The 14,875-nt window shown below is 25.7% G+C and overlaps 2 protein-coding genes across 3 annotated transcripts in view; both read right to left on the reverse strand.

The window, feature by feature from the left end:
• Positions 1 to 214: 214 nt before the first annotated feature.
• On the reverse strand, positions 215 to 12,348 carry LOC126905541 (uncharacterized). Of its 2 annotated transcripts, XM_050685332.1 has the most exons (16): positions 11,913 to 12,346; positions 11,738 to 11,787; positions 9,628 to 9,681; positions 9,333 to 9,563; positions 8,821 to 8,926; positions 7,904 to 8,089; positions 7,206 to 7,345; positions 6,968 to 7,136; positions 4,542 to 4,858; positions 1,821 to 2,033; positions 1,527 to 1,759; positions 1,263 to 1,421; positions 1,112 to 1,180; positions 914 to 991; positions 713 to 775; positions 215 to 619 (listed from the first exon to the last, which is right to left on the reverse strand). In XM_050685332.1, the coding sequence occupies exons 1-16, from the start codon at positions 11,992 to 11,994 to the stop codon at positions 514 to 516; spliced, it is 2,256 nt and encodes a 751-aa protein (XP_050541289.1). In that variant the 5' UTR covers positions 11,995 to 12,346; the 3' UTR covers positions 215 to 513. The 2 variants fall into 2 exon arrangements, with proteins under 2 accessions (XP_050541289.1, XP_050541291.1); XM_050685334.1 differs by lacking the exons at positions 215 to 619; positions 713 to 775; positions 914 to 991; positions 1,112 to 1,180 and having other exon boundaries at positions 1,287 to 1,421; positions 1,507 to 1,759; positions 11,913 to 12,348.
• Positions 12,349 to 12,941: 593 nt separating this feature from the next.
• LOC126905544 (leucine-rich repeat-containing protein 15-like) overlaps positions 12,942 to 14,875 on the reverse strand; it is a 7,075-nt gene continuing 5,141 nt past the window's right edge. The window contains exons 6-8 of the mRNA XM_050685337.1: positions 13,707 to 13,960; positions 13,377 to 13,510; positions 12,942 to 13,315 (exon numbers count right to left, since the gene is read on the reverse strand). Of these exons, the coding sequence (XP_050541294.1) occupies positions 13,052 to 13,315; positions 13,377 to 13,510; positions 13,707 to 13,960 (652 nt within the window). The 3' untranslated portion in view covers positions 12,942 to 13,051. The remainder of the gene's footprint in view (positions 13,316 to 13,376; positions 13,511 to 13,706; positions 13,961 to 14,875) is intronic.

Below are 14,875 nucleotides of genomic sequence, written 5' to 3' on the forward strand. Positions count from 1 at the left end.
ACAAGACAACGATTCATAATTAAAATAATGGTATCTACTACCTGACAGACTTATTATTAACGACGGTATTAACAGTAAATATTAGTTGTTATCTTAATTAAATTCCGTTTAGATAGCATTATAATAATATATGTGGTACAAGGTGATTGGTTTATGATTCGAAATTGGCAAATTGTATCAACTATAATAATAGGTTAACATCGGCATCAGTGAAAATGTTTCCACACCTTTATTAAAAAAATAAAATAGTACATATAGCTATTACATATAAGCAATACACGCGTAACATGAATATATTGTACATAGTAGTTTAAAAAGTACAATAAAAGTGTCCGGATTGAATAGTAAACAAGAAGTAATTAAACAAAGATTACATCGATGCAAATTTTAATCGATAACACATTTAAGGACTGATAATGACTTAAATATATACAGAAATCAATGTGGTAATTATAATTAAGTCTTAAGGTCTATAAAGTCGTGTTTTTTTTTATTCTGTTAAAATATTATATTCTATTTCATATGACTGAAATCTGCAAAATTGTTGTCATTGCTGGTTCTGTTGTCTTCTTCAATTTTGTCAAAGCTGAACAAATTATCATCAAATGCGGGTTTGTTCCTTAAAAAAAATGTTTGAAATCGAAAAATATTACTTTTATCTAGAAAATAGTTGTAATACAAAATTTTATAAAATATGTCGACGGTAACTTACTCAACATGATCTACATCTGAATAATATTGGTTGTTAGACCTTGAGGTTGATTCACCGTTTTTTCTAAAACACAAATCATAAAAAATAGCTATTTAAAACAAATGTTCTTAGATGTGTTTAACGTACAATTGTATAATTTTTATCACTGTCGACGTCAAAACACAATCATGTAATTCATTATGTAAAAAAAAATATAATTACCTGGACAAATTTATTCTTGACGATGGCTGAGGTGACAGATTAGTTCTGTCAAAAGTCGTTATCCAGTTGCTCTGACACCTGGCAAAAGTCGTCGTAAAATAATAAAAGTGAAGACAACACGTATTGCGAATAATTAAAGAGTACAAATCGTGCTCTTAATAATACATCTTTGTCAAATGAATGCATGCATATACTTACATGTTTTCCATGTCGTCTTTTAGGGGTGTCGTGGCCAAACTCGAGATAAACATCATATATCGACCATTTCTGCAATAAAAATTTTAATTATTAACACTTTACTGTCGAAAAATATTGAGTGAACGTGGCGAGAGTGAATTTATGTGCTTACTTGATAAATCCATAGAATAAGACACCCAAGGCAGCTGCTGATACAGCTATGCACACCATCAAAGTGAAGAAAACGGAAGTGCCTTTTGACTCTTCTGGATTCGTAGTATGTTGATAGTATGTCACAATTTTCAAGATCTTCTTGTTATCCTTCAGTTTCCTGAGATAACAATGAAATCAACAATCAACTGATATTAATTGCAATCGCGACGTCGATCGTTTTATTATATTGTCTTTTATATTACTATATGCCGTTTCCACTGACTTTTCCAAGTCCGATCCGTGGACTAGGGATTTATTGTCTATTCCATACACGATCATTGTCCTCTCTAGTTTGACACCACCTCCATCCACTTCTCCATTGATTATTTTATTAGACAGTGAAGATATTTTCCATCCTGTTATATCTGATAGCTGTCTTTCCAATATTTCGATGTATTCCTCCACGTTGAACTTAGTATTAACTTTTATAATGTGTTCGTAAGTGAGGTATTTTACCTGGAATAGATTTTACGTAATAAATTTAGTATAGTTTTAATTTCAATATTATTAATATTACCGTCACTAACAACTCGCATGTCATATCTTCGCCGTTTGGGTCCTTTACCGAATTATTTGCTATCACTGTAAATTCTTTTACAACGTCACCACTATCCACCAAATGATTACAGTATATAATACCAGTCATTGGATCAATCAAAAAATCATCCCCATCATTGCTCTTCAATGAATATGTAATATTTGCGTTTTCACCAAAATCATTGTCAGTTGCCTAAAATGATATAAAATATTTTAATTTCCAAATTATCATTAGTAAGATAAATATTCTCACTTAATTTACAAAATTTATATTTATTAATTATATTCATTTAAATATAATATCCACATTTTTTGTTACAATTTATTATTATCTTGAGTTCAATGTGTTACTGTTTAGTAAATATATTTTAAAGGAGATAATGTTTTCGGTATAATTAACACAATTAAAATTTTGTTGGTAAGCAAATTTTTTTTTTGTTAAATAAAACAAAACTGTTTTTATATTTATAATTCAATTTTCCCTTTCTTTTTACTGTTTCATGTGTTGTAAAAAGCAAGCAAAGCATTTAACTAAAAATAAAGTGCTTTATTCATTGATTTTTTATTTTTAAATAAAACATTATTAAAACTTAAGAAAACAAAAACTTATTTTAATTTTATAAAAAGAAAAATATTGTTATGTTGATAACAATTTTTTTAGTATAGTTTTTAAAAGCATCACGATTTCAATTTACATTTGAGTCAGCAATAAAAAAGTTACAATATTACTTGCAGTTGCTTAACATTTTTTTAAACGCGAATGAAGAATTAAGTTATTTGATTTTATTAAATGGCAACTCATATATTTATTGATTGTATTATCGCGTAAAAATGTTAAATTATTGGAAAGACCATTTGGCTCAGTCGAAAATGCGTTTTGCTTTGGTACGAAATACAGGGTTTTGTTTCTATTTCACTGAGCTATGATGATATTCATCGTCTCTAACACAAAAATAGTATTTTAAAGAGGACGTTAAAGGTAAACAGAGTAGTAATTATATTACTAAATTATGTCCTCTTAAAGAGTTACGAATGCTCCATAAAAAAGTTGTTAAAATATTCACCGTTCTTTTGCTTTGAAAAAACCGGACGTAAATCGATGATATAATATATACATTGAATTCTCGCTTATGTAAGGGAGTTAAGGTCAAAAATTACTGCATCCATATATTAATTGTATTCGCAGAAATTGCAATTAAATTTTAGCTTTATTCGACTGAATAATATATTTAAAAAACGTGCAAATCGGTGAATTCCTTATGAGATTTATTTGTTTGAAACAGCACGATTTAGAATTATTCGATCAGTCTTAGGTTTATAAACTGACCAAATCGAAAAATTAAACAGTTTAGGTACACCTTTCGATTCTCCTCAATAATTTATTATTATTGTCATAAGATAGTAACTATTCGATAACTTACATGTTATACAATAAAAACTTTAATAACACTAGCATAGGTCAAAGTAATAAACACGCCACTTTCTGTTCATATACATTAATTAGAAACAAGTACAGGTAAGTAAATAGGTCCGAGCTAAACTGATCGAATTTGCTTTTATTTCTAAAATCTTTATTTGAAATATTTGAAAAACACCAATAAATAGATATTTTTAGTTGTATATTGCACAATTACTTTAATTGACTATTAATATCACTAATAATAACAAACGAACGGACATTCTAAATGAATTTCAAGACGGCTGGATATTTCTTCATCCAGGGGACACGACTCCAGTGGACCCTGTAATACAGTTGTTAGGTTTAACTTGAGGTTTGATAATACTTTGAACTTTATATGACGATTAATAAAATTCAAATATAATCGTCTCGGTGTATGTATACGCCACGGCTCAGTGTTATTATTAGTGTATTTTAAGTTCAATTTCCGATGACTTAACTGTCGTCTACGTTGATGTATATCGCAAGTGACTTACAACATCTGCCCAGAATATTGGACATAAAATGCACTCACGCTTATTTTGCATAGACAGTGTTTTCGAACGAATGATTGATTGAAAAAAAAGCGACCTGTGTCTGCGTGGGCATGAAGAATGCAATTTTGCGCAACAGGAGATTGTGTCGGATGGTCACCGGTAAGTCACTTACATCTCTTTGTTCAACGGTGACAAACATAATGGTACCTGAGGTAAATTGACAAACAGCCGAGAAAACTTATGGTAAAAGTACGAAATCGATGAGGTAATCGCTGACTAATTCTTTGACAAGAAATGTTTAAGTATTATTTTCTTAAGCAATTTTTTATTTTTAGTTATTTCTACAAAATAACATCTGAAAGATAACATAAGTTTAATACACTTATGACTAATATTGTGTAAGTTTAGTGAATTAATTTAAATAGAAAGTAACGTCAACTAAGGTTTTTTTTTTTAAGTTGAGACTGTAAATCATGTAAAACATTGTGTATATACAAATCATATTACTTTACGGGTGTTAAAAATCGTGTTAGATGTTAAGGAGGCTGTATCGAAAGCGCAGTAATCAAACAATTATGAGATCAATGTGGTATCTAACCGTCAATTACCTAGATGGTTTAATTATTATATTATTATATTAATAATGCGAGATCTAACACGGATCGATCAATCCGTACATCGTTTTGTAAATATTATTACTATTTATTACTCATTATAATTAATGTGTTCTAGATTAATTCAATATGACGCTTAAACACACACTTACCTTGACCTGCACAAGGTGTTCGGGCGACACATCAAGTGCGACTTGGGCCACAGGATAACCAATGACAATGTGTTTTTCTGGAAACGTCGGTGGATTATCGTTGACATCGTTTATAACTATTTGTATAACTGTCGAATGTGGATCATACGGCATGTACTCAAACCACTGTGGAAACTGTATTGCATCATTTTCATAAGATTTGTTTTGACAGCTTAACTTAAGGAATACGTTTGGATCGTCATAGAATATAGCTGACTCGCGATCTAGTCCTTCTTTTATTTTTATTTCGCCGTTATTTATTTCAATATTACGCATTACTGTAATAGAAATTTTATCTTTAAAATGAAAAACTTTTGCTATATTTTCTTAAAAAAAAAAAATGATTTTAAGCATAGAGTATTTTAGTTTGTGAGTAACAAATTATTAGTAAATACTGTACTATAAATGAACACACGATACTTTCTGTTTTATGATTTTAAAACTTAGTTTGATGAATCGTCCTAAAGGAAGAGGGGGTGTAATGTGCTGCTCCCAATTTTACATTTTTTATTTTGAAAATATTTTTATAAAATTGTTTTTTTTTTTTTAAAGAAAAACGTGAATAAGAAATTGAACAAATATGATCAGTATCGTTTCGATTTTAATAGAATATACTTTATTTTGCTTTGTAAAAATATTATTATTTTTATTAGTATTTTTTTATTATCCAAACATTATATTATATAATATCTAAAAGCCTCATTATGTCATCGATATTTTAGCTGAAATTATAATTGTTGATAGTATTAATGAGTTTAGTGATTTTGTATTTTATTAAGTTGTTATTACTACCAGATTTTAGCAAACAAATTTGATTTTAATACTTGAAATCTGGGAGTACCTAATGATTTAAATTGTGCTATAAGCGACATATGATCTCATTGTTGAATTAATGTTTTTTTAACTAATTAAAACGTTTATTGCCAAACAGAGATAAAAAACGGATTTATAAATGTCAAATTATATACGTGCTTCAAAGGGATACATTATCAACTAAAGGCATTGTGTGGGAGTGACATAAAATATATCAGGTGATTATCCCTCTTATATATATTGTATACAGATTTGATTCTGATATGAATAAATACGTGATAGAAATTGTATTTTTGTCTTAAATTATCATTTTGAATTACTGAAAACCCTTTTATGTATATAATCGCATAAATAATATTACTATATAAAACTGAAGTAAAGCTTTATAACAAATATTAAACAGCTCAATGTTTCAGTCATGCAAATAAATGGCTAAATAAAATATAAGCTCCTAAAGATGGACTTGAATTATACTTGAATTTCAAAACTCAAAAATAAAGGTTTTCAACTATTTATAAAATTTTATTACTCCTCGATTATGATAAAAAATTTCGTTTCTCTGTTGCTGTGGGTACCTCTAATTAAATTTAGTAGAACTAAGTAATAACTTAATATTTTAGTACAGAAAATATTTTAAATTAAAAAAATACACTGGTTGGCTTAGTTGAATGCTGATTAGAATGGTGGCTTGGGGGTACGCAAAATAAAGGCAATTTTCTTCAAGTCATTGATTCAAAAAAAAAAAAAGTTAAGGTTTAGATTCAGTTTAATTATTTTTTAAATTTCTTTGTGTACTCAGTTGTTATGGATTCAATTTATTATACAAACGTTTTCTTTTGAGTTGTGTTCGATAAAATTTTTTAAACTTAATTTTTTAGTTTCTATAGTAATCTGAGGTGTAATTCAATATAATATTTTTTATGAAGCACAATTATTTATTTATTTTGTTAAAGTCTATTCCCCTTGTATTCAGCTTTTATTGAGCAATATTGACACAGAATAAGTTCAAAAAAATCCAAAATATTTGATTTAAGACATAATCGTCAAAGTTTGAAAAAATACATATTTTTCAAAGACAAAATATTGCGAAAAATTGACATTTTAAAAATCATTAAGATGAAGTTAATTTAGAATTTTTAACTTAAAAAAGCTATCATTTAAAAAAAAAATTATTAAATCAATAAAAACATTTTTTAGTGTTAATTAGATATTTATATATTGTTTTCAATTTTTACAATAACTATCTAATATAAAATTTAATTTAATTATTAATTTTTTTGCAAAGGAGGCGCGCTTAATAAACCGAAAAAAAATTTTTTTTTTAACCTTGGACTGTACTATAGTTCAATTTACAATAAATATGGTCTTAGCTATCCATTAAATTTGATTAATCCTAGCTCGTGATTAATAGATTCGATTCTCTGTTTCTGCGGGCGCCTCTTTATGTGATTCTAACGAAATTAAATATGGTTCTTAACATTATTATAAGTTATTTAAATATATTTAACTGTAAAATTCTCAGAAATCTTTTATGTATACATTTTACCTAGTTTTTTGAATATTTAATAACAAACCTGCGTCTGGATGACATTTAGCTAACTCCCAAGTACAATTTTGATTGAAATTTGTATTTTTATAAACAACACTTATTGTATTTTCATCTATGTAGATTTTTCTATAAGCTATTTGAAAATTTACGTCGTCTTTTTCACAAACGGCAACATTATCAACAAATAGTGTAACCTTTAAAAACAATGAATATTCTGTAAAATTTAATTAAAAATTTTAGTTAGTTTAACAGAAAATTCTAACCGTTGTTTGGGCTGCTTTATAACCTTCTTCGCCATTGTACTTTGCCTCTATAACAAATTCATAGAATCCTTCATTTATAACACTATTAATTGTTAAATTTCCACTTTTATTATCAATATATAAATGATTTAACAGACAATCTGAAATCAAATATTAAACTATAATAATTATTATGAATAATTATAAAAGAAATGAAACAATTTCATATAATATATTTATATATTTTATATAAATATTAATATTTAAAATTCATATATTTAAAGATTCTTGAATTAGAATATAAATGAAGGCAAATAGTTTACCAATAAGTTTCTACAAGTCCCCTTAGAATTGGAAGGATCTGATAGAATGATCATATATTATATTATTAACCTCGAACACATCAATTTTTTATGAAATAGGGTGACGTTGTTAAATAGTGATTTGTCTATTTAGAAATTACTAGTTCCATATAATTATGTGAACATTTATTTTTAACTAAATATTTTATACATTTTTACCAAATAATAAATTAATTCTATGTAGAATTTTTTTATTCTAAGGTGACCATAGTATAAAACCTTATATCTTTAATTAATTCTATCATTCAATATAAATGTTTGTTCATAGATAAAAGTTTATGATTCATTTGTATAAAAAAAAAAAAATGTAAAAAGTAATTGAACGTATTTTTAGTATGTCAATTAGTGGATACATACTTAGATAGTTTGTGCATTGTGAGGTATTGTGAGCAAAAGTGTAGGTTACGTTGACTTGATCATTACACTTTCTATCCAAATGTTGTGATGCGTTACTGAAACATGCAGTAAATTTATAGACAACTCCTTTGCGACCATAGGCAACATTAATAACGTATGATGGTTTTTCAAAAATCAAGGAAGTACCTGAAATATCGTTTTAATTGCGCATTATTAATAATGTATAGTAATGAAGCCTTAAAAAACGTAATCTTAAACTCCTAGACGTATTGTGTTTTTTCATTAGTGTACGCAATGTGCTATGTTTATGTGAGGTGTGTCATTTGTGGTACGTAGAATACACATAGTCGTATCTAAAATTCTTTGTTATCTTTTTTGGCGCCCAAGTCCTTGGGTATTTACCCACTACCAGCACCCTTTAAATTACCCTAACCACCCTCTAGTGACTTCTAAGTTATATACGAACACCAAAATATAAGTGAAATTATGATCCTGATTTATGAATTTTAATATTTTAACTGATTCGTTTATGAAAAAATATTTAAAATTAGGGGAAAGAGGAGTAAGTTATAATAAACTTTAACTTAAACTGCAAACAATTTACGTACGCATATTTTTTTCTCTTTCTTTTATTTTAGTACACATTGAGAGTATTATGTAAAATATCAAAGTTACAAATGTAGAACTAGTATTTATAAAATTTAAAACTAGTGAAATTCGACAACTTACTTGAAAAATCATATTTTAAAAGTAACTAAACAACAATTTAAATTCTCTAAAGCAAATTAGTTAGCAATAAGAACGATGTTATAAAATAGTACATAAATAATAATGTCAAATTGGATTATTAGTGAAAAAATAAGTACGCCTAATAATACAGTGAATATTTATTGTAGATATTATCTTATTAAACTTACCCTGATATTCGCTCACAGATGAACCACTATCTGTACGAGATACTATAATATTGATTAGGATAATAGTTTCGTCATATATTATTTTAATGTCTTGATTATTTACTAACTAAAATAAAATATAAATTTATTTTGTCTATTATTAGTAAATGATTTGTTGAATATTTTTTAATGTACATAACTAAAATTCCTATTAGAATAATACAAAATAAGTTTTAAATGTAAAAAATATAATTTTGTGATTATTTTCAAAAGATTGTTAATGTCAATTTTAAAGATTTTTCTGGGCAACAAAATTTTTTTTTTCATTTTAATGGTGTTATGCTATTGACATTTTCAAAATAAAAATATACCTTACCAAAAAATATGCATACTATTTTTTAGTATATGGCAGATAACAAGCTTTTTTACATACTTTATCGTTAATCCCAAAATCACATTTTTGTAGTATATCAGTTTTGGATACAAGCCACAGGATTACGTAAAATTTTATAAATAGTAAACCTGATTTATACCTTTAACAAAAAAGCAATTGTGGAGTCATTATTCATTTTTGTTCTTATGTCATCTACAATTTGTATTTTTATTCCATTATTTGGCTCGTTTTCATTTAATACTTGAAAATGGTTACATATATTAATTTCTTTATTTGGATTACAAAATTTTTCAATTGGTACTAATAGTAATGTATCATTTTCTGTTGATTTATAATTTATAGGTAATTGTAAATCGTATCCCTTTTTTAACTAGAATTTAGGTATTTAATTAGTTTTTTTTTTTATTTAAAGATCACATGTTATTTATTTTTACCAATTCTTGTTTTACTGTATATTGATAAATTTTTTCAAACTGAATATCTGGATCCTGTAAAAATAATTATTACAAAAATAATAAGTATTTATTAATAAAGTTAAATGTCTTAAGCTTATTTTCGTATATCTAGAGATGATTTAAATTTTTTATAAGAATATAAATTATATTAATGATTCAATTAATATAAATCAATTTTTAATTAAGATACATCACTGTAAAACTTATTTATAATACTATTATGAATATTTTAAATAAAATATATTATAGTTCGTAACTATTTATTTGTAAATTTTAGTAAATCATTTTATTTGTATAAAAGATAAGTAAAACTTAAAAGAGACAATGAAATATAATATAAGTGTTAGTTATTTGCTAATATGCTACAAAATTTTTAATCATTTTGAATAATCTAATCGAGTATTTTTGAATTAATTACATATTTGCATTGATATAGACATTTTTTTTTAAACCTATTTTGGTTAAATGTTAGTGTGATGAAATTTAAAACTTCATTAAAATTAGTATTTGAAAAAGTTAAGGAATTTTCATTTTAATAAGTAAATAATTGTTTTGATTGTCAATTATTTCTTAAAACTAAAGACATTTTATATGTATAGTAAATAAATTATTTTTGAAAACTTATTTTGATTCCAAGTGGGTTAGTGTTAGTGTGTTCCAGTGTGTTAGAATTGATCTATACAGTTGAAATAAATACTCCTTAGTCAGACAATACATTTTCTTATACTAAATGTAATAAATTAGAATGTATTTTTAAAAAAGCATAAGAAATATTCATTGATGAAGATTTTAATCGTAATTTTCATAAGATTTGTTTATTAATTTTTATTGCATTGCATTAGTCGTAATTTTAAATACGTTTAATGTAAAAAAAAAATTAGTTTACACAATGCAAGCATTATATTTAAATTTAATTAGTATTAAAAATTAAATAATTTATTAATTATAAATGAAATGTAGAACGCATTTAGTAACAAGATTTAAATCATAAAACAAAAATTTTCTGTTGTAACGCAATAACTAATTTAGCTACTGTACTGCCTGATTTATTTGAATTATTACTAACAGTTATCTCATAGACCATTAAAAAATTTCTAGTGCCGTATTTACTCGTACTTAATGTTCTAATCATTTCTAACAAGTTTTACATAATTGCACAATAATTTATAAAAAAAAATAATTAAGAAGCCCTACTTCTTTATAATTTTTCGTTAAACCCCAACCAAAACTTTTAAAAAAAAATATTATTTCTAAATAAAATTCAAAAATGAGAACTAAGATGTTCACTTAATATTTTAGTCCTTAATTTCAATTTGCATGTGTATATTTTTTTAAGATACAACTGTATTGTCTAAATGTTCATTATTTTATGTAAAGAACCATATTTATTTGAATATTATGATAATTTGAAATTTTCACTACTCTATTCGGTTAAAATTTTATACGATGTGAATTTAAAAGAATTATTTGTAGTAATGTAAAAAATTGTTATTTCATAGCTAAATAAATTGCTTACACGCTTAAATAAATTATACTTTCACAGATTTTGAGAGATTTAGATAGTCAACAAAATAATTATTTATTTACTAACTAAAAATTTATAACTAAAAAATAATTATTTTAAAGTTTCTCCAAGAAGTTATCTATGCATTTTCAGTATTATATCTGTTACTTCAAAACTAGGTGTAATAAAGATATTATTGTTAATCCATTTATAAACAACAATAATAAAAAGTAGAAAGGTCAGTGAACTCACAATAATACGTATTAATAATTTTGTTAGAAAAAGACAGCAATACTCCAAAACAAAATTTAAATAATAATATATAAAATATTCAAACATTTATTAATGCCTATTGTGTGTATGTATTGTTATTCTTTTAATTAATTTTAAATTTACTAAATCCCAACGGTATATGTTGCTAAGGAATATAATTATAAAAAAATCCGTAAAATATTTAGTTATTATTCAAAAAGTATTAATACTTATTGTTTAATAGTTAAACAAATATTGTATTTGTCATTTATTATAACGGGAATGAAATGTTTTTTTTGCAATGAAATTTATAAATGTGCCATTTTTACTTACTAGTTTATTAAGCTCTATAGTTTTGGTTTCATTACTGCTAATCACAAAATCTAGAATTTAATTAATAATTTTATACAACTGTATCTTTTATAATTTTTATATTAATTAATATCATGATAATATGAAATTGTTTTTTTCTAATAAAATAATTCAATTTAATAATGAATGTATTTACCACTAAAATAAACAATCAAAACTGTACAAAACAAATAAAACGGACTTGTGCCGACCATAGTTATAATTCGAACTGATCGCATGGAACGCTTATTGCTGACTGCAGAATAATAAAAAAAAAATTAAAAATGCCTTACGAAGATCGAAGAATTGTTTACTGTTCTTATCTTTGCCTTATAATTACATGTATACACTTAAACACAAAAATACCAGCGAACGCAAACGTATTATTATAAATCTTGAGTGGCACTAAAGAAAAAATGTTAAAATAACCGCATACTGTTGTTCGAGTCTCAAGATAACAGCCGCTTTCTTATCTGTTCGCAATAAATTGTACAATTAATTTAAAAAAATAACTCAATATTGTTTTTATACGTTTATTGTATTTAAGTATGAATGATAAAAAAAACCATTAAGCCTATCGATTTTTAAACACAGTTGCACAAATCACCGATTCAACGGATAGGCACCCGAGGTGTTAGTTTCACCATACTGGCCCATTGACCATCGCATAGGTCTTCAAATGTCATGTCTTCCACGGGTTTTCCTCCTAAATCTCTTGGTCCTCGACAAGTCGGATTAGAATCCCAAACTTTTTGCTTGTTAGCTTGTAACCATCTATTAATTATAAATAAATCATTAAATAAGTATAATTTAAGTTCGCCGATAAAGAATAAATAGAATTGTGTTACTGCACGTGTAATATTACGAGTGTAATAAATTTTAATAATAAATAAGCGATTTATTTTACAGATTTTAAAATCGTTGTATTTTTTTTAATCAATATATTAATGTTGAAATTAATCATATTTATTTGCTGAGTCATTAGACTTTAAAGGCTAAAACTAGGTGTTAATAAGTAGGCTATGAAACAAATATCTACTTATAAAATTTTTACCTGGCCAAATATAGTATAGCACAATCACAGTGCCATGGATTTTTAGATAGTTTCAGAGATACCAATTTGGGAAGGTGATTAAAGCAGTCGGTTGGTAGAAACTGAAACTTGTTGCTGTCTATATGTCTGAAAGATATGTCAGTAAGTACCATTTAAATTTAGTTTAATTACCTAAGTATTTATTGTATTTATAATCTAGATTTCAGTTGCGTATTATGTAAAATTATGAGCGTCAATGAAAATTACAATTTTTTTAGATTAGCCAGTGGTGCAAATAGTTTGTCTTCCAATACTTTTATCATATTATTGTTAAGAAATAACGAAGATAAATTTTTCAATCCGTAAAAACTCTCTTCATCTATGCTTTGAATGTTGTTTGAAAACAGGTAAAGTTTTTCTAAAGAGGCTAAATTTTTAAACGACTTTTTGGGAATAAAGTCTAAATAATTTTGACCAAGATGAAGTTCGTTCAAAGATACCAAGTCTGTGAATTCATTACCATTGAGCTATAGATCATACAAAGATTTACAGTAAATGTAAATGGTCTTTGAAAATTACTTCACTGACTAGTGATATCCAATTTTCAGTTAAATCCAAATGTATCAATCGGCGCATGTTACTAAATAATCCTGGTCGAATAAATGATATGTGATTATTTCTCAAGGATAATACTTCTAGGCACTCTAAATCATTAAATACTCCTGAAATATATAGTAAAATGAAAGAACTCTTATCTATTTGTACTATATTGGATTTTTAATTTAACACAGTAATTTAAGATTGGTTTGCTCAAATTTAGATGTCATCTCAGAAAAATTTAACGGTACCCGGTACAATAACCAAATTTAAACGAAAATTCTTAGTTACGTTAAGTAGTATTTATATTTACATTTTTACCTAAAGGTAATTGTTGTAACTGATTTTCTTGTAATTTTAGTTTTTTAAGCGACACCATGCCTTTAAATACATCTGAAGACAATTCTACGAGCATGTTAGCAGATATATCGAGATCTTCTAATTGATTAAGACCTTTAAAAATTGATTTTGGTAAAACTTCTATTCCATTTCCATATATGTGTAGAAGTAGTAAATTTTTAGAAGACTGAAATAGATCTTCGGGTAACTTTTTTATGTTGTTCATTGAAATGTCTCTGTTATAAAATATTACATTTTTAGTTATTATTTAATTGTATGCAATCAATAGACTAAAAAATAGATTGTCAAATATTTATTAAATCTAATATCAATTATATAGCATAATAAATATAAAATTAAATTATAATTCAAGTTTAATAAGCACAGTCTCGAAATAGTAGAACTATGTATAATGAACTCATATTTGTATTCAAATAGAAATGTCTAAACTCGTACAGACACTGTGAGGTTTGTGTGGAAAGATACCTTGTTTTTAAGGATAGTGAGAAAATACCTATTATTTTATATCCTCTAGTTAGAATTATTTATACTGTAAACAGTTTACAATAGTATAATAGACTGTTTTCGAAGATTGGTAATAGATGACTTGTGGTCCAAACCTTGCCCCCAGAGAATAAAAAATTGGCTTATAAAAACGGTAGCACAGTGGGGTCGAGGCACAGTGTAGACAAGGCATAGATATGACAAGTATAGATGATATTTGACAGTGATTAAAATCACTATCATAAGAAACGCTTCGATGCAAATCTGTAGATAGTGTTTCATTTAGAGAAATTGATAGATTATTGCAAAAGCAACATCAACTCTTATTTCTTTGATTATATCCTAATTAGTAGTTCTTTGATTTTAAAATATAATATATGAATAAATACTAATTATAATTATTAAATTTAGTATGAAAATAAAAAAGTAAAAAAAATTTAATAAGTTTAATTTCTTATGTCTTATGACCTTTATTCTATGTCAATTAAATTATATAATATTCATGAAAGTCAATATATTCTCCTAATAAGATATTTTAAAATAAAATAAAATACAAAACCTAGAATTTTAATAGAAAAATAGCATATTTTTGAATACGGTAGCCATTTGCGCATAGAAGATAGGTCGTCGGGACAAATTTTTTTTTT

This window comes from Daktulosphaira vitifoliae, unplaced genomic scaffold, assembly GCF_025091365.1.
Source record: "Daktulosphaira vitifoliae isolate Bord-2020 unplaced genomic scaffold, ASM2509136v1 Scaffold_4, whole genome shotgun sequence".
Lineage (NCBI taxonomy): Eukaryota > Metazoa > Arthropoda > Insecta > Hemiptera > Phylloxeridae > Daktulosphaira > Daktulosphaira vitifoliae.

Excerpts from the sequence above, each read along its gene's own strand:
- LOC126905541 (XM_050685332.1), bottom strand. The coding sequence starts at position 11,994 with ATGCGATCAGTTCGAATTATAACTATGGTCGGCACAAGTCCGTTTTAT. Across the intron at positions 9,682-11,737 it reads CTATAGAGCTTAATAAACTA|GATCCAGATATTCAGTTTGA; the intron begins GTAAGTAAAAAT and ends TTATTTTTACAG. Across the intron at positions 8,927-9,332 it reads CAATTGCTTTTTTGTTAAAG|TTAGTAAATAATCAAGACAT; the intron begins GTATAAATCAGG and ends ATTTTATTTTAG.